We start from the raw sequence: 24,115 nt of genomic DNA, 5'->3' as shown, positions 1-24,115 counted from the left end.
ACATGTGTACAGTTGAGGATTTGCAGACATTAGGCAGATCATTTATAAATAATGTGAATAGTAGGGGGCTGAGAATGGAACACTGTGGACCACCACACAGGACTGGGAGAGGGAGGGAGTCGCTGTCAGAAATGGAGACATATTGTGATCGATCCAATGCATATGATCGAAACCCAGTTAGCGGACAATCACCAATACCTGCGTTTTTTAATTTGAGCAGTAGAATGTCGTAGTTTATTGTGTCAAAGGCCTTTGCAAAATCAAGGAAAATAGCTCCAGTTAGGTCTCCTTGTTCCATGCCAGTTTGGATGTTGTTGCAAACGTTTAGGAGGGCAGTTGTAATGGAGTTATTCGGGCGAAAACCTGATTGATCAGGGGTCAGATAGTTAGATTGTAGGTGATACTCACATAATTGCGTATGGACTAATTTTTCTAAAAAAAATTACAATACTGGGAGCAATGATATTGGGCGATAGAAACCAAGGTTTTCTCCCCACTTTTATGGATAGGCACTACTCTTGCAGTCTTCCAAAGTTTGGGTATGTATCCAGACACCAAGGATTCGTTAATTAGGGTTGTGACAGGTTTAGCAATTGCCGGCACACTGAGCTTCAACAGCATTGTTGGGATTTGATCAGGTCCAGACTGGTTTTTCAGTTTTAGATTATTAAGGTGTTTCTTAATGACATTGATGGGTACAGGTATAACTTCTCTATATTGGGTCTTTGCAGATTTAGTGGGGCCTAATCCACATTTGTAGTTTCAGGATGTGTGTCATTTATTAGTTTGTGAATCAGGGTGTTGGAGCATCCAACAAAATAATTGTTAAAGGCATTTGCTACGTCTAAGGAAAGTTGCAGGGTTTGGTTGTCCACTTTGACAGTGGTTGGTTGGGAGTGGATTAATGGAGTTTGTAAGTTATTTATGACTTTCCAAAACTTTCTAGGGTTTGATATGTTATTGTTCAGATTTTCACAGAAATATTGGGCCTTAGCCAATTTTGTTTTTTTAGTGCATATATTTCACCATTGTCTATATACACAGTGATTGTTCATAGAGCCAGTATGCTTGAACTTTGACCACAATGAATCCCGAAACTGGTACATTTAAATGAGGTCAGCTGTGATCCAATTCAAATGTGCTCCTTTTACTCACCTTACGCAGTGGGGCATGCAAATGTCAAACTTGTAGGAGTTTGAAATGAAAGAATTCAACTGTGGAGTCTAAATCTGGGATTAGGTTTATTATGTGCAAGGGGAGGTTCTTGATGTCATTTAGAAATGAATGAAGATAAATTTTTTTGAAGGACCTGGTGATTTTAACCTTGGGAGAGAATTTAGTTGCCTTTATTTTGCGCACACAGTACATTAGGCAGTGGTCACTAAAACTGTTAGGGAGAACACCTGCCTCCTGGATTCGGTCAGGAGAAGTGGAGAGAATCCAATCGAGCAGGGTGTGATTATGGCTTTTGATGTTTATGCGAGTTGGGGAGGAGATTAATTGCGTTAGCTGCAAAGTCCAAAACAGCGAGCAACAATTATTATTTTTCGGATTCAGCCAATCAGTATTAAAATCTCCAAAAAACAAAATTTTACTTTTTGGGTTTTGAGCTATGGTTTCACTAAGGAGATGTGTTATGTCAGAAAGGGAATGCACAGGGGAGCTAGGTGTGCGGTAGATTCCTGCAACAATTATTGATTTACTGCACGAAATCTCAATTGTGCCAGAAAGGAAATCAAAGGTGGCAGGAGAGCTAGATTTTTGTAACGGGGTGTACTTTGTGGAATTGTCAACATAAATTACAATGCCGCCTCCTCTCTTTGCTCTATCATTTCTATGGCATGAAAACCCATGTAGTGCAATGGCAGAGGCAGGTATTCTTGCGGTTAGCCACGAATCAGAGATCACAATGATTTGGGGCTTGTATTGTAAACACCATGCTTGCAGTGCATCAATTTTTGGATATTACAGTGCACAAAGGAGAGGCCTTTTTTAGCTGGAAGGCTAGGAATGGAATTTGTTGGGGGACCAGGGTTAGACTCTACATCATTTGCAAGGGCAAGTGATATAAGGAATAGGAATTTGGACATAATTTTTGTTTGGCCATATAATGAATGTGATACTTTATAATTTTGTGAGGTAGGGGTAGGAGGGTTATTTTTTTATAACTCTCCACCAGCACTCAGCAGATGTTAAAGCAACAGAGCAGGCCATGGTGTATGATAATGTGTTTTCCAGTTTGAGGTGTGTGCTTATGGCGGTAGTGATGTGAACAAAATTAAAGTGAGAAAAGGGTTATCACGAATAACAGTATGGTCATATTTGGATTCATGTTCAATTCAAAAAATTAAAAAACAAATAAAAGTATATACTGTTAATGTGTGATATATAGCTATTTGTAGGGAGATAGGGTATGTATTCAATAGGGTTAAGGGAATGGAAGGATGTGCTGATCAGTGTCTGCAGCTGTCATTTTAGGAGAATGAAAGTTACAGTATGTGGGAAACTATCTTCCATTGACTACCTGTTTGCAGAGAGCAGTGGGACAGCTGAAATGGAGGTCTGTGTATTTTCTTGCAAGACTGGGGCAGATATACTTTAAAATCAGGCTGAGGGAGAGATATATTAGCGTCAAATGGGCCTGCAAAAAAATTAAAAGAATGGGGAGGGTATATCTATGGACATTTGAGCTAAGGGTCATTCAAGCAAAAACACAGGGAAGGTTCAAAATTACAGAGATAAGACAGAGGTATCCATGTAGGGGAATAAAACCATTAAACAAAGTACAAGAAAGATATATGGGCCTAAGCTGGCTAAACTAACTTTTAACATAATGGACAGACATAATAGTGAATAAATATGCATCCAAAAACAATAATAATAATAAAAAAAAAATAATAACAACCAATACATATAACAATATACACATCAGAAAATAAAAGGGCAGGCTGGACACAATGATATCACTATCTTCCAGAGGCTACCTGTTTGCAGGGAGCAGTGGGACAGCTGAAATGGAGGTCTGTGTATTTTCTTGCAAGACTGGGGCAGATATACTTTAAAATCAGGCTGTTTGATATTTGTGCTCCACTCTGTAATCCCAGTACACACAAATCTGCACTGCTATTACGAATTAGGTGCAATGCGAACGCAACCTCACATTGGCATTGCACAGAAGCATTGCTCTGACGAGAGTGAGCTTCCATAGGCTCCAATGGGAGCCTCGTTCTGATCCCGTCATACACAGCATGGAACCTAAGCGCAGCAAAGGGGGTCATGCAGCAATGGGCAGCAAATTTAAATATATATGTATATGCGTATATACATATATATTTATGTGCTAATATGTGTATATACACATATTAGCACATAGATATAAATGTATATAAGCATATAGAAATATTTTTACAGGGAACACACAGTTTCCATAGACCTTAATGTAAAGGCACGTTTCAGTGCCGTTTTTTTTCTAACACCCCACAGCCACCAATTTTACCCCCCCAAAACTGCCTGGTGCAGTATTTTAAAAAAATGCTACCATTTTTTTTATTTTTGATAAGGCACTACACACAGTTTTGGGAGGCAGTTGGGGCACTTTTAAACAATTAACCAGAGGTCTGACCTCTGTTTAATTTTTTGAGCTCTTGAAATGGCTAATTATTTATCGCGCACTGCAAACGGGCGAATTTGCCCGTTTGCGTGTGCAAGATAAATTAACGCTCCACTTGTAATCTAGTCCTTAATGGGGGAAATGTATTAAACTTGGGACATGTGTGCAGTTAGCATCTGCTTCCCATATTATCTTCACACAAGCAAGTTCTTGTGGAGCCCCACCCTCTGCTCTTGCACAAGCAACCACACAAGATGAGGGCTTGTCTATTATATTGGATGAAGCAGTCTGGTATGATTTATCATTACTATTTCTGAGGTAACTGAGAGGTCAGCAGTTTGAAAGCTAACTGAAGGGATCCTGCTCTGAAAGGAGTACGAGATGCTTCCTCAGCTTGTTAAATTTCCCTGAAATATATAATAAGTAGAGATCAGGTAGAAGAGAAGAGCATAGAGTAGCACTTTACACAAGTCTTGGCTTCAGGCAGCTACACCATCCAAAATTGGAAGTGCAGGAACTTCCTCTGTAACTGGAACTACAGCTAGTTTAGATAACAAAAACCTCTCTGACAAAGTGTGCATTCTCACACGAAACGCGTAAGAGGACACCTGTGCACTATGTGGGAGTACTTTTTGTCCTGTGTACTCTGATTTATTGGATTAAACTTCAAGGACTTGTGCACTGGTTCCGAATTGCTGTTTACCTTTAATTTTTAGATTACAGTCAGCAAGATGCTATGAAAAGATATGTGAGCTTTAGTGAATCTGCTGCATAAAATATTCACATGACGATGACTCAACACATTTTCATTTTAGTTACAGAATTACAACATAATAATTAAATTATTTAAGAAATTCTCTATAATTAAACAGCATATTCTTCCTCTTATTTATTGAAATGGTATACATTGCCCACACTAGCTCTGATTTACAGACAAGATGCATTTGTGATTTTTATTAAAATAAAAATCTCAGTAAAAAAAATGTATTCATTAGCTATGATTCCTGAAATTGTAAATGGTTTTATGAAAAATATTGTGATCTTTGTTTTGCTTAATATGCTAATACTGACGACTGATTAAAGGGATACCAAATGAGCTCTACATACTCCAATTTATCATTAGTTTTCATTTTGTAATTGCACATCATAGTTACACTTTATGTCTTAATTAGAGGACATTATGCAGTAACAGAAGAATACTTTAAAGGCATGGATGTGATAAGAGGAACAATGATCTTAAGCAATTCATGTAGAGATGCATTATCGTTATTATTAAGCTCTGCTTTGCCTACACACTAAGAAAACTTGAAATACGAAGTAAGCTTTTAATCCAAGAAAATGAATCAGACAAAGTAATGTTCCTAATAAGATTTGGGAAGACTCTCTGCAAGCATTATAGTCATGCTACTCAGAGGTTAGACCTACAAGTGGTTGCACAGCTTGGAGGCTCATACAGAAAATGAATAATCTGGTAATGAGCATTAAAAGAACACTGTACTGAAAAATTGTCTTTCCCTTAATGTGTTTTCATCAATGACTTCTTTTACCAGCCGCAGATAAGGTTTATTTTTGTATATGAAATAGCTATTTTGTTTGTTAAAACCACAACCCATTTAAGGGCTACATTACGAGTGGAGCGCTAACAGTTACACACGAGCGAAAAGGGGTTTTATTGTGGGTGTTTGCACATGTCTGTTTTTTTGCTCATGTTACAAGTTGAAAGTAAACTCGGTTGCTTGAGCGCAGTTGAAGATAACGCGAGTTGGGTTAGTGCTACATCAGAGCTCTGGTTAACTGTTTTGCGAAACAAAAAAGTGTCACAAAACACATAAAAAAAACTTTACATAGTACAGTTACACTCATAATAACACCATCTAATAAACATTATTAAAAAAAAAAAAAAAAAGAACACAGAGGTTATAAGGGTTCAAAGATGTGGGATGTTAGAAAAAAAAGGTAGTCAAAGGTCTTTAACATAGAGATACATACATATACTTATACAGAGATGGATATGTATGTATAGATATATATTTATGTGTTTACATATGCATGTATGTACATTTTAGTCCTTTGCAGTTAAAGAACATTGCCCACTAGATTTTTCTTTGCATAATTGTTTTGTAGATGATCCATTTATATAGCCCATCTGGGAGTGTTTTTGCTTATTTTTTAATAACATGGTGCTGATTTTCAGACTCCTAACCAAGCCCCAAAGTTTTAGAGGTGTACTGATGTCTACAAACTCCTTATTGTGCAATGGGTCTTTTCATATGCAAGAGAGGGAAGAGTTTTCTACTGGATTTTTAGACCAGTACCTGTGCATATTATTCTTTATAGTAGTGTCTATTACAAGCAGTTATATGAAAATTTATATACGCTGTCCCTTTAATCATATTTGTGGAATCTTCTTATTTAATAAAGTATTATACTGTGTATTTACTTTAAATATTTCACATTCTGATGTTCTGCACATATCAGAATATGTTCTAAGTATTATATATATATATATATATATATATATATATACATACATATATATCTATATATATATATATATATATATATATATATACAGAGAGAAGTGCACTCACAGGAACGAACAACTGGCTCAAAACCATTGTTAGCCTGTTCTATGGCGATTTACCACCTGGGTGCAACTTTTTAGCCCAGTAATGCTTTTCACAGAGTAGAACTTTCCTGTAGTATATCAGTCTGATCCCGCCTATTACGGTCAGTCCAGCGCCGAAATACCAGGCAATTCCTCTCTGAACAAGGAACACAGCAACCCCAGACGATCGTTTCGGCCTTCATTGGGCCTCGTCAGTGAGGTGTAGCAGTATTCCTCTAAGCACACTGAGCAAGGAGTCCACGTCTGGTTGCCCCTTTTTCCCATAGGGAGACTAAATACATACAGAGAGAAGTGCACTCACAGGAACGAACAACTGGCTCAAAACCATTGTTAGCCTGTTCTATGGCGATTTACCACCTGGGTGCAACTTTTTAGCCCAGTAATGCTTTTCACAGAGTAGAACTTTCCTGTAGTATATCAGTCTGATCCCGCCTATTACGGTCAGTCCAGCGCCGAAATACCAGGCAATTCCTCTCTGAACAAGGAACACACATATATATATATATATATATATATATATACTGTAGAGAGAGAGAGAGAGAGAGATTTTAGCAAAATACCATGATATTTACAAATAGAACATATTCTGCTAATTGAAGAACATTGGAATATGAAATATTCATATTTTCATGTTGAATTAGCACACATGAGAATAGGCCATCGGGTTTGAGTAGGATTAAACTTTGACTTTTTATGCATGTCTGGTTACCGCGTCGGCGTTAAATAGCGCTTTTCTTGTAATCTGGCTCTATATGTGCTCAGCTTTCTCTTTACATGCAAAAGCCTCCTTATCTCTCACTGTATACAAAATGCTAATACTTAGGGCCCGATGATCAAGCACTCTCTGGCCTGGCGAGAAATCACACAAACTATGAAGAGGCTTTTTTGACCGTTATATTATACTGTATGTTTGTTTTTCTTTCACATCTAGAACCCTGTATAGCTAGATAAACTGTCAAATTAAAATGTGCCTTTCTAAAGATATCAGTGGGACCTAGCAGTACTTATGAGACTCCTTAGATAATCTCGCCAGAGCGGAGGGCTTTAAATCCTCTGGCTTTAAGAAAGAAAAATAATTTAAATGTAACATTTTAGTACCTAACGCTTGCTTTTCTATAGAGAACACAACCATATTCATATTTCAATTATTGGTAGTACGTTTAAAAAACAAAAGCAGCTATATAAATTGTCAAAATAAGGGTAAAGGTGCAATTTGTTAACAATTTAACAAAAATGGATCATTGGTAACACATTAGAGGCGAGAATTTTTTTACAGTACAATGTCCCTTTAATAAATTCTAATAAAGAAAGTGATGCAATATCAGAAATGCTATTTGTTTTTTTTACAGCTTTTTATACCTTACAATGCTCTGGAATTATTAAAACCTGTATTATGAAACTAATTTCTAATAGAAAAAAAATTGTCACAACATTGCGAATTAAAAATTGAACAGCTCTAAGAGATTTGTGCCCAGCGCTCATAACACGTTGCAATGGAGAAGCATCAGTTGCTTAACTTTGACCTCATAGAACACTGTAAATGATACTGGCATCACGAAAATGTCCTCACAATGTTACAGAACATATAGGGGCCTATTTATGAAAGGCCTGTCGGACATGATCTGACATTGCGGATCATGTCTGACAGACCTCGCTGAATGCGGAGAGCAATACGCTCTCCGCATTCAGCATTGCACCAGCAGTTTTTGTGAACTGCTGGTGCAACGCCACCCCCTGTAGATTTGCGGCCAATCGGACGCTAGCAGGGGGGTGTCAATCAACCGATCGTATATGATCGGGTTGAATTGCGGCAATGTCTGTCTGCCTCCTCAGAGCAGGCGGACAGGTTATGAAGCAGCGGTCTTTCAGGCTCGCCAGAAACATCGAGTTTCAAGCTCCATACGGAGAAAAAAAACTCCATTAAATATAAAAAAACAGTACTCACTAACATATGCAAAAAGTAAAAGTAAAAAAACAACAACAAAAAAAACATTATTGAGACAACTTTGTAAGCTTTGCAATAGTGAGTCACAAAAGCGAGTTGAGATAATTCACAAGGGCCGGAGTCTTTATGAGTTCCACATGCTTAGCAGCTGATGTAAATGTAAAGTAAATATTCTGAAATATATTTCTATGTTTATTGTCAATCACAAGTGAAGGTTACAAGAGTAGAGGTTAGAGTTGCATAGTTGCCCAATGTCCCATTTTTCTTGGGACAGCCTTGTTTCTTGGCTTCCTGCCTCTGTCTCTGTCTGCTAAGTTTATTCTGTATTTAGTTTAATAATACAGGCATAGATTACAAGTGGAACACAAAAATAGCACTCAAGTTAAATCAATAGCGCTTTTATTTTTGCGTTGATATTACAAGTTTAAAGTAATATATTAGCGCTTGAGTTAAAGCCTAGGGTGCACTAACACCTGGATGTTGGATAAATCTCTCACATAATAGATTTCTGTTGCAGCATGCTTAAAAGCACATGACAGCTATTGCTTGCATGCTAAGCTGAAGGTACACTAAGGGGCCGATTTACTATGCCCCCGAATGGGGCCAACTCGCCCTGTTTCCGCGAGAGCCTTCAGGCTCACCGGAAACAGGAGTTAATAAGCAGCGGTCTTAAGACCGCTGATCCTTAACTGGATTTACTGCCTCTGAGCAGCTTACAGCAATCAACACGATCGAATATGATCGGGTTGATTGACACACCCTGCAAGCGGCTGATTGGCCTTGAATCTGCAGGGGGCGGCATTGCACAAGCAGTACACTAGAACTGCTTGTGCAATGCTGAATGCCGACAGTGTATGCTGTCTGCATTCAGCGATGTCTGGCGGACATGATGCACTGCCCCACTTTGATAAATCAGCCAGCCCCTATGAGGAAGCAAGGCATCTCAATAGTGTTGCACAAATTTGAACATGTTTAATTTCTCATAGTTATATACTGAGGATTTGCTTTGTATGGTCTTAAGACATCAGACTTTTCATGTGTTGAGACTGGAATTTAAAGAACATACAACATTCCTCAGCATATCTACATATATTGTTCATCATTCCATCAACCCCATGACAGCAGTTAGCAAGTTAAATATATTGAGGTAATACCACTGTTTGATTTCAAGCTGTGTAACATATATATAAACTAGGGTGTTTCGTGGTGACCTGCTATACAGATGATGCTGAAGATTTAATAATTTATATGGTAATGGAGCACTGTGTATGTCACTCTTTTTATGTCACGCTCTGTAACACTAATTCATAGGTGTTGAGTGGGAGCGGTGGTATGGAAAGGGAGAGGCAGGTGGGCGGCCCAGCGAGGATGGAGAGGCAGTGTTTCCTACACTACAGAAACATTATTATAAAAAGAGAGGGAGGGATGGGGCCCTACACTACGAAAAGTGATATTGATGGGAGAGGGTGGGATGGGCTATTCTCTATGGAAAAAAGAACTCAAATATAAAATAAATAAGTAATTTGTTACTAGCAGTCTAGCCAGTGGGAGGGATGAAGAGCTGCTTGGGGGAATCACACAAGTGGGAGGGTAAATGCAATGTAGCCACCAATCAGCAAATGCTACCCAGGTGCTGAACCAAAGATAGGCTGGCTTGTAAGCTTACATTCCTGCTTTTTCAAATAAATATACAAAGAGAACAAAGAAAAAATGATAATAGGAGTAAATTAGAAAGTTGCTTAAAAATGCATGTTCTATCTGAATCAAGAAAGAAAAAAAATGTGGGTTCAGTATCTCTTTAAGTCAAATGCAATTCATAAGATATGGTGAGTTATTTTACTCACAGCCTCGAGCAAACAACAATGTTCAGGTGTTTATAATGTTTAACCAAAGCATTTTTAATGCACCCATTGCTTTCAGTTAGAAGCGTTAATTGCCTGCTAATTGCACTCAAATTCCAAGTCTTCAGATAGGGTTTGTGATTGAGTAATTTGATATACCACTTTTGCATTTAGACCGTTGAAAAACCTGGTAATAAAAAACAGGTTTTGATTTCAAATACATTTAATTTCAAAATGCTATAGAAAAAAAAAAGAATATTATTATTATTATTTGAAGGTATTTGTAGAGCGCTAACAGGTTCAGCAGCGCTATGAACATAGGTGGTATATAAAAATGATTACAAGTATCAAATGGGGAGAGAGGGTCCTGCCGAGAGTTGCACTGTTGTAGTCGGCTCTTATGAAGATGAACTACAAACAGCTGGGCTCATAGGCTTACATGCTATGGGGTTTTAGGGGATAGCAGTGAAGATGGGAAGGTTAGTGTAAGTTCTAAGCGTCCCTAAATAGTAGAGTCTACAGGGAGCACTTGAAGCTTTTAAAACTAAGGGAGATTCTTGTGGAGCGATGCAGAGACTACCATAAGATGGGAGCCAATCTGGAGAAATCTTGAAGACGGGAATGTGAGGAGGTAACAAGAGAGGAGGAGAGTAGGAGATCATGAGCGGAGCGAAGGGGATGGGAGGGAGAGTATCTGGAGACAAGGTCTGAGATGTAGGGGGGAGCAGTGCAATTGAGGGCTTTGTGTGTCAGAGTGATAATTTTGTGTTTAATCCTGGAGGCAAGAGGAAGCCAGTGAAGGGATTGGCAGAGAGGTGCGGCAGATGAAGAGCGACGTGCAAGGAAGATGAGCCTGGCAGAGGCATTCATTATGGATTGTAAAGGAGCTAGGCGGCAACTAGGGAGGCCAGAGAGGATAGAGTTGCAGTAGTTGAGGCGGGAAAGGATGAGACAGTAGATTAAAATCTTTGTTGTGTCTTGTGTAAGGAAATGTCTAAATTTAGTGATGTTTTTAATGTGGAAGCTGCAGACTTTAGCCAAAGACTGAATGTGAGGAGTGAAAGAAAGATCTGAGTCCATTGTGACCCTAAGACATCGGGCATGTGAGGTTGGGGTAATGATGTGAGGTTGGGGAGTTATCAACAGTTAGAGACATGGGGGGTGGAGATTTTAGAAGAAGGGGAAAAATATGGAGCTCAGTTTTGGAGAAATTTATCTTAAGGTAGTGAGAGGACATCCAAGATGAGATATGAGAGAGACAGTTAGTGACATGGGTTAGCAAGGAAGGAGGTAGTTCTAGTGCAGAGAGGTAGATTTGGGTATCATTGGCATACAAATGATAATGAAACCCGTGGGACTTTATTAAGGAACCTAGTGAGGACATGTAGATTGAGAAGAGAAGGGGACCTAGGACAGAGCCTTGAGATACCCCAACAGAAAGTGGTAATAGGGCAGAGGATGCCCCAGAGAAGGCTAGACTAAAGGTACGGTTAGAAAGATAGGAAGAGAACCAAGAAAGAGCTGTGTCATAGATGCCAAAGGATTGGAGGGTGTGGAGCAAAAGAGGGTGGTCGACAGTATCAAAGGCTGCAGGCAGATCAAGGAGGATAAGTAGAGAGAAGTGGCTTTTTAATTTTGCTGTAAGTAGGTCATTGGTAACCTTAACAATTGCTGTCTCTGTTGAGTGAAGGGGGCGAAATCCAGATTGCAGTGGGTCAAGGAGGGAGTTTAGTGTAAGGAAATGGGATAGACGTACATATACTAGCTTTCAAGAAGCTTTGAGGCAAGAGGTAGTAGAGAAAAAGGGCAGTAGTTGGATGGGGAGGCTGGATCTAGAGAAGGTTTTTTGAGGATAGGTGTAGCTAATGCATGCTAAAAAGATGTGGGAACTATACCAGTGCTGAAGGGGAGGTTGAAGATGTGTGTGAGTATAGGGGTAAGGGTAGAAGAGAGGGAGGAGAGTAGTTGTGAGGGGATGGGGTCGAGGGGACAGGTTGTGAGGTGAAAGGATAGTATAAGGGCAGAAACTTTATGCCTCTGTAACAGGGGCAAAAGAGCTAAATTTATGGCTATGTCGGTTTTGGATGATTGTGAGCTTTGAGGGGGAGGGAGACCAGTAGTATGCTGAGAGATGATTTCATTTCTGATGGAGTCGATTTTGTTGTTGAAGTAGCTGGCAAAATCATGGGCTGAGAGAAAAATTGTGGTGGGGGTGGGCGGAGAAGAGTATTGAATGTGGAGAACAGACATTTAGGGTTTGAAGAAAGATTAGAGATAAGAGTGGAGAAGTAGTGTTGCTTATATAGATTAAGGGCAGAATAGTAAGAGTTCAAGATGTACTTATAGTGAAGAAAGTCAGCAGAACTCCGAGATTTCCTCTAGTGTTGCTCAGCAGCATGGGAACATCTGCGTAGGTACCATGTCAGAGGAGTATGCCAGGGCTGAGGATTAGTGTTTTCTTTCCGAGTTATGGTAGGTGGGGCAAGGTTATCAAGGACCGATGTAAGGGTGGAGTTATAGTGGCAGATATATTCATCAGGAAAGGGAGGGGATGGAAGAGAGAAGAGGTTCGAGAGAGCTAGCGAGCTGTTGCTGATCTAATGACTTGATTCTTCTGTGAAGTTTAGTGTGAGGGGTAGAAGGAGGGAGAGTCGTAGGGAGGGAGATGATGGTACAAGTGAGGAGGTGGTGGTCAGAAAGAGGAAAAGGTGAGTTTGAGATAGTACATCGATAACTGAAAATCAGATCAAGGGAGTGACCATCTTTGTGAGTGGGAGAGTCAGTCCATTGTGACAGGCCGAAAGAGGAAGTGAGTTGCAGAAGTTGTTTTGCAGAGGAGGCAGTGGGATTATCAACAGGGAGGTTGAGGTCTCCGAGAATGAGGGCAGGGGTATCCGAGGAAAGGAAGTAAGGTGGCCAGGCGGCAAAGTGATCTAGAAAGAGTTGCAGAGCCAGGGGGGCGGTATATGATTGCAACGCGTATAGAGAGGGGAGAGAATAAGCGAATCATGTGTGTTTAGAATGAAGAAAATGTGAGGGAAGAGAAGGGCTGTATTTGTTAAAAGGTGCAACTAGAGGAAAGTAAAATACCAACACCAGTGGTTAAGGCTTAATAAATAGTGGTTAAGGCTTAATAAATATGAAACAAAGAGTTAATAGGGAAAAAAGGTTTTGGGGAAGGGTTAAAGGGTTTAGATAAATAACAAGGGGTAGAAGTGAGAATGTGTCAAGGGTGTGTGTGTCTATATTTGTGTTAATAAGTCTTATATGTAAAATTTCAATTGGAAGATTATAGCAAATAACTAAATTAAAAACTCTATTGGAGTGGAATTTTTATGCTTCAGCATTATCCAATATGAATAATTTTAGTCTGAGCTCTCATAGAAATCCATTAGGCATTATTTGAGCACTGAAATGGTATGGATTGAATGCATACATTGTACATATTACTTGCATCTTTGAGCTTGGCTTTTAGTCTTGGCATTTTTATACACTTTAACAGGATGTTCTCTGTTTTTCTAACCATGTTTTGCTATATCATTTCACTATGTTATCCCACTACAATTTCAATCTTTTAATTTGAATTTTTCTTTTTTTTAAAAAAAAAAAAAAAAATTAGTATTAGTTTTTGATGAACCAGGACACACACATTACCTTATGTAGTAATCTGTTTTGTATTAAATATAAACATTTTTATTTGCATATTTATTTGTTTAGAATATTCCATTGCTTGTGTTAATAGTTTATTCCAGTATTTCTTTAATGTGATTTCCAGTTTAAAGCCAAGGCACAAAACATGTTTGGAACCGAAGCAAAACAATGATTTTTTAAGCCAAAGAAATTTCAATATGCTTATCCTTATTGCTGATTACAGGACTGATGTCTACTTTGTGTTTTATTTTTGGAATATTGCCTTTGATACCTGTTTGCTGCTTTCACAGGACTCTTGCCAACTACCTAATATGGAGATTTGTCTACTCAAGAATCTCGAATCTCAGCAGACGCTTTCAGTACAGACAACTCGAATATGCACGGGTAAAAAAAAAACTATTGAATGCTGCATTAAAATAAAAATATTGCCTGTCAAAAATGCAAAATACATATTTTCACGTCTTTGAAATCAGCATTTTTCTGCAAAATTCTCCATTTTTAACCCCTTGTGCCTTTTTGAAATAGGTACTACATCACACTTTTTCCAACTTACTGTGTTGACATAGTATCTATATCCAGCACAAATGTGCAGGATGTGGTCTCACTGTTAGATTTGATAGTGGATGCAGCAACTGGGCAGCAGAAGGCATCGGGTTTCATATGGTAAGGGAGACACTGTCTGTAACAATCTTGCAGTGGTGCTGTTGTGAGCTGTGGGAGGGAAAGAAGGAGGCGAGTTGGTGGCCCATCATGGGAGGTGGAGGGAGGAGTGGGTCCCTACACTATGAAAATAGGGGAGCGTTAGGCATGGGTTAGATATATATATATACATATATATATATATATATAAAAAAACATGGAAGGGGACTGCACTCCTTTACCGGACCGGGTACACATCCTATGACCCTGCAACATGCTCAGCCCTGGGTGCTCAGTGGCACTCACAAGAAGCTGTGCTGTCCCCAGAGCCACAGGCAGTTAACCCCAGACAGGTCTGGGTGCAAGAACCATAGGGGAAATTACAAAACAAATTAATACAACACACAGAGAAAACCCTGCACTCACTAGCAAGCTCTCAGCTAAGATTAAAAGCAAAAATGGAAAGGTTAGATACTGCATCTGGCCAAATGGGACAAGCCCAGGTACCACGTATTATATATATATATATATTTACATTTTGTTTGGTAATTTTACAATAATTTCTTAATTCTGTGAACAAACAGCTAGTTGAAACTGTCATTCACTAAAAGCTATTTTTATGCCAATTTATACTTTACTTTGGGCAAGATTTCCTGGTAGCGAAGTGGTTAATGCCATATGGATTTTTGCAGATAAATTATATGCTACGCTTTTCAGATGATATATATTATATACTGTTTTTATGCATTATCTATCTTTAGAACCTCTAGTCACAACCTGCAACTAAATATTTTACTGGACTAAAGCAGCTAAATATGTTGTTCCTACTCATAAAAGGTATTTCTTTCTAATTTCTAAATATAAAAAAAAATCATATTTTTTGCAGGTTGAGGGAAATTGATGTTAAATGTGAAACCTTAATAAAAAAACAATGCAAAACAAAACGTAATGGACTATATTACAAGTGGCGCGCTATTTAGTGCTTTTCCTCTAGCGTTAATACCATTAAAATAAATATGTTTGTGTTCGTGGGGTAGCGCAAATATTACAAGTTGTAGGTAAAATTTTTGCCCACAAGCGAAAACCGACACGTTCTAACCAAAGGACTTCGGATATTGTGGCCGCTCTATCTTATTCTTCCAATAGACTTCATTGAAGAAGTGAACTTTACACTTATCACTCGCATGCTAACTCACCAGGAGTTATTTATATCTTGCATTCCAATGCTCTTTACATACAGAAAATGTTTATAGTCAAGTCCAAAAAAAACATTCTTGATTCAAATAGGGCATGAAATTTTAAACAACTTTCCAATTTACTTTTATCAGCAATTTTGCTTTGTTCTCTTGGTATTCTTAGTTAAAAGCTAAACCTAGGAGGTTCATATGGTAATTTCTTAGACCTTGAAGGCCGCCTCTAATCTGAAAGCATTTTGACAGTTTTTCACCACTAGAGGGCAATACTTCATGTGTTTCACATAGATAACATTGATCTCACGCACGTGAATTTACCGAGGAGTGAGCACTGATTGGCTAAAATGCAAGTCTGTCAAATGAACTGAAATAAGGGGGCAGTCTTCAGAGGCATAGATACAAGGTTATTACAGAGGTAAAACGTGTATTATTATAACTGTGTTTGTTATGCAAAACTGGGGAATAGGTAATAAAGGGATTGTCTTTTTAAACAACAAAAATTCTGTTGTTGATTGTCCCTTTAAATATATATTTGTGTATATGTATATATATATTTATATATATATACAGTATATGTACACTATAGAGATATAGGTATAGATATATATTTTACATTAACATTATCAGGTATTGAAATATATATTTAATAATAATAATAATAAAATAATTAATGTGAAGAACATTGGAATGTAAAATATGCGTAACGCGCTTTGTGCCATGTGCTTTAGGTCTAACACGGTGTCGGCTTAGCGCACATGAAGAGTTCCTTATCTTAAAGCACATTATTGAAATATTAAATATAAAATATTCAATAAAATATTCAATACTGACAACCCCCTACTCGCGCACCATTGATTAAACTGTTGAGCAATGTTAAATACCAGCAGTGTATTGCTGGATTAAGCTGCCCAAATTCTGAGATCCTGGGCAGACAGGTTCGAGTGAGCGAACACTGTCCTTTCGGCAGTTGATAAATGCCGGCCATAGCTTAGGTGAATTAGATATCTGTTTACAGATCAAAAGATATTTCAAGGGACAGTAAAGTGAAAATTAAAGCTTACATTTTAAACAACTTTTTAATTTACTTCTATTATCAATTTTGCTTAGCTCTCTTGGCATCCTTTGTTAAAGAGGAATCGTAGGTGAACTTAGGAGAGTGCACATGTCTTAAGCCATCTGGCAGCAGTGTTTGTAACTATATATAAAACTTCTATAAACAATGTTGCAAACACTATGCCATAGACTGCTATAGACATGAGAACACTTACTTAGGTTTAGTCTTCAACAAAGAATATCAAAAGAACAAAGCAAATTTTAAATTAGAAGTAAAATTGAAAGTTGTTTAAACTTGCATGCTCTTTCTGAATCATGAAAGCTTAATTTTGACCTTATTGTTCCTTTAACTTACTTTTTATGCACAGTTATTGCAACTACAGCAGAAGTAGGTAGTATTTTCCAATCCAGTATCTGCAGCTGTCAGTATACCTGCCCAGAAACTGCAAATAATATAGGGCCAGATTAGGAGTGGAGCGCAAATTTCCATTTACGCAAGCACAATATTTGTTAACCACTCAGTAATATCAGTGCATGCAAATGTGCACTGGTATTGCAAGTTAGGCATAATGTGAATGCGACCTTGCGTTCGCATTGCAGGGAAGCTTTGCGCTCACGAGAGTGGGATTCCAAAGGCTCCAATGGGAGCCTCGTTCTCATGCTGGCAAACACAGCTGAAAACCTAGCGCAGCAAAGTGGGTAAGTCGCGCAGCGATGGACAGCAAATGGTAAATATATATGTACTAGTGGTGAAGCCCGTGTATACGGGCCATTTTCTGTAGTGCAGCACAAGCTCACGGTAGCAATATTGTATTGTATTGGCTGGTTATTTGTCGTGTGCCCGTAAACGGGCGGATTTTCCACAATAAATTAGCGCTCCACTTGTAATCTAGCCCATAATTAGTAGCATCCCTAATGATAACATCAGTGTTATCTGAAGAATATCTATCTATGTATCTATCTATTACCTTACATCAGTAAAAAAGGGTATGATATGTTGGGATACATTAAATAAAAAAATTGTTTCTTCAACTGTTAAGTTCATGTACATGTATTGCAGTTTTCTGCTAATTAGTGTAATGCACAGTAATGTGAACCCTTTTATAGCACCATATGTGTTTTTTATTAGCTTTTTTAAAAAGTCACGAAACTTCTGTTTCTTGTTGTGTAGGTTCTCCTGGGTACAAATTCTTTGGCTGCTCGTTGGGACAGATGTGTGAATTATGTTGAGAATTCTCTTCCTTATGCTGTTGGGAAGATGTTTGTAGATGCTCATTTTCAAGAGGACAAAAAACATATGGTATTATTTGTTCCTAGACGTAAAGGAAGATTGTTAAATGTAGACTTTTGCTATGAAGTTACAAGAACAGTAAAACAGAAGATAATATAACATTAAACAAATGACTTTTTTATTTATTTTCCCTGGCAGGATCTGTATGAACTGAAACTTTCACAATAATCTGTTATTTTAATGTCACAGACAGTATCATATCCTCTACTTATCATGACAGCATTATTATCACCTGCACATATTTCTTACCATTGCGGGTTCTTCTCAGTAGTATTGCGTCTATGTGAAAAGTAGCTAGTAATGTTTGGTAAACAGAACAATATATTATTTCTGTAACATAGATATTTACATATTCTTTGTTATTTAGTAGGCAGAAGTTAATGCAATGTTATTTTTTCTTTCCTATAGGTAAAGAGGGCATTAAAAAACTAAATTAAAGGGACATTAAAAACAAAATATTTCTTTCATGATTCAGATAGAGAATACAATTTTAAATAACATTCCAATTTACTTCTATTATCTAATTTGCTTTATTCTTTAGATATCAATTGTTGAAGAATAGCAATGCACGAAAGAAAATCACAAAAGAAAAAATGTGGGTTTTATGTCCCTTTAATTACTATTTTTAATATCAAATTGATGCTCATGTAGTGAGTAAAAAAAAAGCCAGACCAGTTATGCACATACATGCCCTTTCAATCAGTTTCAAAACAGAGATACAGAACTTGAATTTATTTTTTTCCTTGCAAAACATACAGGGCTAAATTACAAGTTGCACACTAATGTTAGCGTGCTCGATATTAAAATATTGCGCATACGCTAACTTGTGCTCATATTACAAGTTGAAAGTAAACATGACCGCACAAGGGCAAACTAAATTTGTGCTTGTCAGGTTAGCATGACTGAAGTCTTCACGTAAAGGGTTAGGGCCAAATTAAAAGTTGCACCATAGACAACATAAATACATTAAAAGAAAGTGTTATACTTATATATACACTATCTAATAACAAATATTCATAAAAATATTTTTCAAAAGTTATAAGGGTTAACAGGTTTATAGTACATGACAAGGTATTTGACTGGAAAGGGCTATAATGTTTATATACATACATTTTCATCTAAATATGTGCATGTATGTATATATATATATATATATATATATATATATATGTGTGTGTGTGTGTGTGTGTATACATGTGTAATTGTAACTGGGGAATGGGTAATAAAGAGATTACCTATCTTTTAAAGAAAAAAAAAATCTGAAGTAGACTGTTCCTTTAAATAATATACAACTTAAAAAAAATAGTTTAATTGGATTTTTGTTTCTTTACTAATTTAAATGAAAGTGCTGTACAGTAAATTATAACTTATTTTTGCCTGTATTGATCTAGTGATCCATGATAAGTTGTATAAACATTTTCCTTCTGACTGCTTCTTTGAATAGTTTTTAGACTGCTTTGACAGATCTTTTATTACAGAGATGTTTTTCTTAATCCTTATAACTACAACTGTATGAACAGCCCCATGACTACATGAAATGGCAAAAATCCAAAGCTTTGTTTTGATTTATGGATAGTTCCTAGTGCTGAAAACTTTGGGTTTCAGAGTCCTTGAGTAAATCTGTGCAGTGTCAGCCTAGATCAGAACTTAGGAGCTGAGATGAAGTTTGAGTGCAGCCAAATCAAACACACTGGATATGTGTTGGATGTGACCCATGGGTACTAGCAGCAGAATTAAAGTGAAGAATTTCTACCTGTTGACAGATGACAGCTGGTGACAGTTTTACTGTAGTTTTAGGTAATTCAGAGAGTTGTACAGGTTAAGTCATACAACATAGTCCACAAGAAAGCATAAGGGTGAAACAATACAAGGTCGGCAACAAAAGGTATACTCAAGTACTAAATAAACAGACCAAAAGAGAGTCAAATAAAGCAGGTAATGGTTAGCTTCCAAGGTAAGAAGTAAAGAATCTGGAAAAACAATGTTACAGTTCATGCTAAGGTTAGGTTTCCAGGCTTTAATGCACAGTACCAAACAAAATCTCAGGTTTTCAAGCACATGCAAGTGCATCCTCAGAAATCACAAACATTAATGGAGGCTATTGTCTTAGTGACAGTGCCATTTAAAAAAGGGAAAAGCCCAAACATTTCAATGTGAAGGAAGTTGCATCATTATTGATGGAAACATTTAAATAACAGAGATGTAAGACATACAGGGAGTGCAGAATTATTAGGCAAATGAGTATTTTGACCACATCATCCTCTTTATGCATGTTGTCTTACTCCAAGCTGTATAGGCTCGAAAGCCTACTACCAATTAAGCATATTAGGTGATGTGCATCTCTGTAATGAGAAGGGGTGTGGTCTAATGACATCAACACCCTATATCAGGTGTGCATAATTATTAGGCAACTTCCTTTCCTTTGGCAAAATGGGTCAAAAGAAGGACTTGACAGGCTCAGAAAAGTCAAAAATAGTGAGATATCTTGCAGAGGGAAGCAGCACTCTTAGAATTGCAAAGCTTCTGAAGCGTGATCATCGAACAATCAAGCGTTTCATTCAAAATAGTCAACAGGGTCGCAAGAAGCGTGTGGAAAAACCAAGGCGCAAAATAACTGCCCATGAACTGAGAAAAGTCAAGCGTGCAGCTGCCAAGATGCCACTTGCCACCAGTTTGGCCATATTTCAGAGCTGCAACATCACTGGAGTGCCCAAAAGCACAAGGTGTGCAATACTAAGAGACATGGCCAAGGTAAGAAAGGCTGAAAGACGACCACCACTGAACAAGACACACAAGCTGAAACGTCAATACTGGGCCAAGAAATATCTCAAGACTGATTTTTCTAAGGTTTTATGGACTGATGAAATGAGAGTGAGTCTTGATGGGCCAGATGGATGGGCCCGTGGCTGGATTGGTAAAGGGCAGAGAGCTCCAGTCCGACTCAGACGCCAGCAAGGTGGAGGTGGAGTACTGGTTTGGGCTGGTATCATCAAAGATGAGCTTGTGGGGCCTTTTCGGGTTGAGGATGGAGTCAAGCTCAACTCCCAGTCCTACTGCCAGTTTCTGGAAGACACCTTCTTCAAGCAGTGGTACAGGAAGAAGTCTGCATCCTTCAAGAAAAACATGATTTTCATGCAGGACAATGCTCCATCACACGCGTCCAAGTACTCCACAGCGTGGCTGGCAAGAAAGGGTATAAAAGAAGAAAATCTAATGACATGGCCTCCTTGTTCACCTGATCTGAACCCCATTGAGATCCTGTGGTCCATCATCAAATGTGAGATTTACAAGGAGGGAAAACAGTACACCTCTCTGAACAGTGTCTGGGAGGCTGTGGTTGCTGCTGCACGCAATGTTGATGGTGAACAGATCAAAACACTGACAGAATCCATGGATGGCAGGCTTTTGAGTGTCCTTGCAAAGAAAGGTGGCTATATTGGTCACTGATTTGTTTTTGTTTTGTTTTTGAATGTCAGAAATGTATATTTGTGAATGTTGAGATGTTATATTGGTTTCACTGGTAAAAATAAATAATTGAAATGGGTATATATTTGTTTTTTGTTAAGTTGCCTAATAATTATGCACAGTAATAGTCACCTGCACACACAGATATCCCCCTAAAATAGCTAAAACTAAAAACAAACTAAAAACTACTTCCAAAAATATTCAGCTTTGATATTAATGAGTTTTTTGGGTTCATTGAGAACATGGTTGTTGTTCAATAATAAAATTAATCCTCAAAAATACAACTTGCCTAATAATTCTGTATATACTGGCATTCTTTATTGATGGTTGTATAGGGAAACCTACAGCCTGCTCTCATGCAGATGCAGATATATGAGGTGACAACGATTTATAGTTTTGTGAGTAAAGAAAAAAAAGAGTGCAGACTGAGAGCAGATTATCTAAAGCTCTCTGGTTTGGTGATATTCCACAAAATGCCTTGTCAGTATAACGAGACCCCTAAGGGATTGAATCAGTGGCAATTTTTGCCTTGGGAAATGTTTATGTCATTAAGAGGAGTTCACTAATATAATGTATAGGATATACTAATAGTTTACAATATAATGCTCAGTAAAATATGCTAAAGATTTATCTCCATGCAGGTGAGTTTTTGAGAATCAGGCCCTAAGGCCCTGATATTCCAGCTTGGAGAAAAATTGCAGTTCAGACTTCACAGAAGCTGAACTCACTGAATATTCAAAAGAAAATAGGTGGAACTCTCCAGCACTGTGAGATCTCGCTCATTTATGTATGTGAAGCAGAGACAAGCCCAGTGCAATACAGAACTGCATGTTATGGGAGTTGTGTTACAGTTCTGTGTTACTTTAACAAATTAGGACCATACTTTATATATTTATGTTTATATATACAAATTATATTACACCTTGAATTTGCTGCATTGCAAACTAAAACTGACACTTTCAGAAAGTAGCAGGGACAGGGCAGTTCCCCGGGCTGAATAGGAGAGTTCCCAGGTTATGTCTGAAGTTCTCTCCAGTCTTGTGAAATTTTCTAAGCATTTTAAACAAGCTGGTCTAACTGATTTGTCTCAACAGCTGTAGGCAGGTGAAGTTTGCCTAAAATTCACAATACACTTATTTTAACCAACAGAAAAGTAATATATACTAAAATATAGACAAAAGCAAGTTAAAGTGTTGTAAATACATTTCAGTTTAATTTGGAATTGATGCAAACTGACCCTTTATTTCAGCCTCAGGGGACCTACCATCACCTTTTTTGCTTTCTATGGAAGGCATCTCTCTGGGATTTCCAGGTTCCTCACCTTTTCTTAGAAAATTCAGTGAGTTCTGCCCCTGTGAAGCCTGTTGTATAATCAGAATTTGTAAAATCACAATACTAAATACACTGCTATACACAAAATAAAATACAAAATAGAAAGTGCGGAGATTAATTGCAATAAAATGTAATTGCAAGTGTAAAGTGATATAAAATAGAAAGCTATATTGCACTGCACTTATCTCTACTTCACATGCAGAAACGCAGGGAAAGCCCCTTGGAGAAGTAAATTCTGCCGTTTGAAAAATTCAGTAGTGATATCTCACACAGCTTGAGGATCATTTTAGAATATCTCACCTGAGCAGAGAGGTTTTGAATATCAGGGCCTAAGTGAGAGATACATTTTTATATATTTTAGCATATTGTACTAATCATGACCTACTGAGTTCCCTATAGGAAATAAAAGATAAAAAAGTAATAGGCCCTAAGACGGACCTCCTAATGCAGGACAAATTATTAGGAGCTCTGGAAAATGAATGCCAAACAGATAATCAAGTATGCAATGCTCATTGTATAATAGGAGCACTTCCCACAGTTGTACTGATAAAGAAGAAAACTCCAAAAGCATGGAAACAAAAAATGACATATTGATCACAGGAATATTAAATTACCTCACCCCCCAAAAAAAAAAACAACAAACGTATAATGCATTATAAAATACCATTGCTCAGGTACATTAAAGATAAATTACATTAGTGTTCTTTTATTATTTCAGTGTGAGATTTTTAGTTTTTGTTCAAAACTATATGACCCTTCAGTTTGGGCATAATAATACTTTTCCCTATAACCTGGGTAAAATATTTGCTTTTGAGAGAAAACTATTAATAATCTGTTTTGTGTATGCTAAAAATGTATGGGAGGTAAAATAAAGTAATTCAATTCAGGAGATTATAAGAAACCTACACTTCACTTATTAAAGTTATTCTTTACTGGGAGCAAATAAAGGTGCAAACACAATATCACTGTACTTTTTTTTAAATGTATTTATTGTATTATGTTCAAATTAAAATATTTGCTTTGTTCTGATTAGAAAATATTTTTCCTCAGTTTTGAAACACATTAAAGTCTTGCCCAATCTAGGGGCTTTGATGTTCTGTCAGTTTTATTAAAGTTTTGAGAAGAAAAAAAAACAACACCAACAAAACAAAAATATTTGCAGGGAAGCAATCTGAGGGACACACATTGTTACCTTTATCCCTGTTCAAACAAAAAAATCTTTATCTGTGGTATATTAAAATGAAAGTCCTATGTGTGCTTTCATATATACTGTAAGGGGCCTAGTTATCAAGCCGTCAACCTCAAATACGCTGGAATTCCGCAGCGTATTTGTGGCGAGGCTGATTCGCCTTAGTTATCAAAGGCTCGAGACCGGCAAAAGTAGAATTTTGTGACGTAAGCATCGATCCGCCGGACTCAGTCCGACACAGATCGATTCTTACGTCACTCCAGATGTTCCGCACACA

General features: G+C 37.6%; 1 protein-coding gene across 3 annotated transcripts in view; it reads left to right on the top strand.

Annotated features, from left to right (window-relative positions):
- The window catches only part of PHEX (phosphate regulating endopeptidase X-linked), a 564,226-nt gene that overhangs the window by 224,156 nt on the left and 315,955 nt on the right, over positions 1-24,115 (top strand). For all 3 annotated transcript variants that reach the window (XM_053706372.1, XM_053706371.1, XM_053706373.1), the window contains 2 exons: positions 13,967-14,060; positions 17,733-17,861. In XM_053706372.1, the coding sequence (XP_053562347.1) occupies positions 13,967-14,060; positions 17,733-17,861 (223 nt within the window). The remainder of the gene's footprint in view (positions 1-13,966; positions 14,061-17,732; positions 17,862-24,115) is intronic.

This window comes from Bombina bombina, chromosome 3 (genome assembly GCF_027579735.1).
Source record: "Bombina bombina isolate aBomBom1 chromosome 3, aBomBom1.pri, whole genome shotgun sequence".
NCBI lineage: Eukaryota > Metazoa > Chordata > Amphibia > Anura > Bombinatoridae > Bombina > Bombina bombina.
This window is presented reverse-complemented; position numbering and strand designations above follow the sequence as displayed.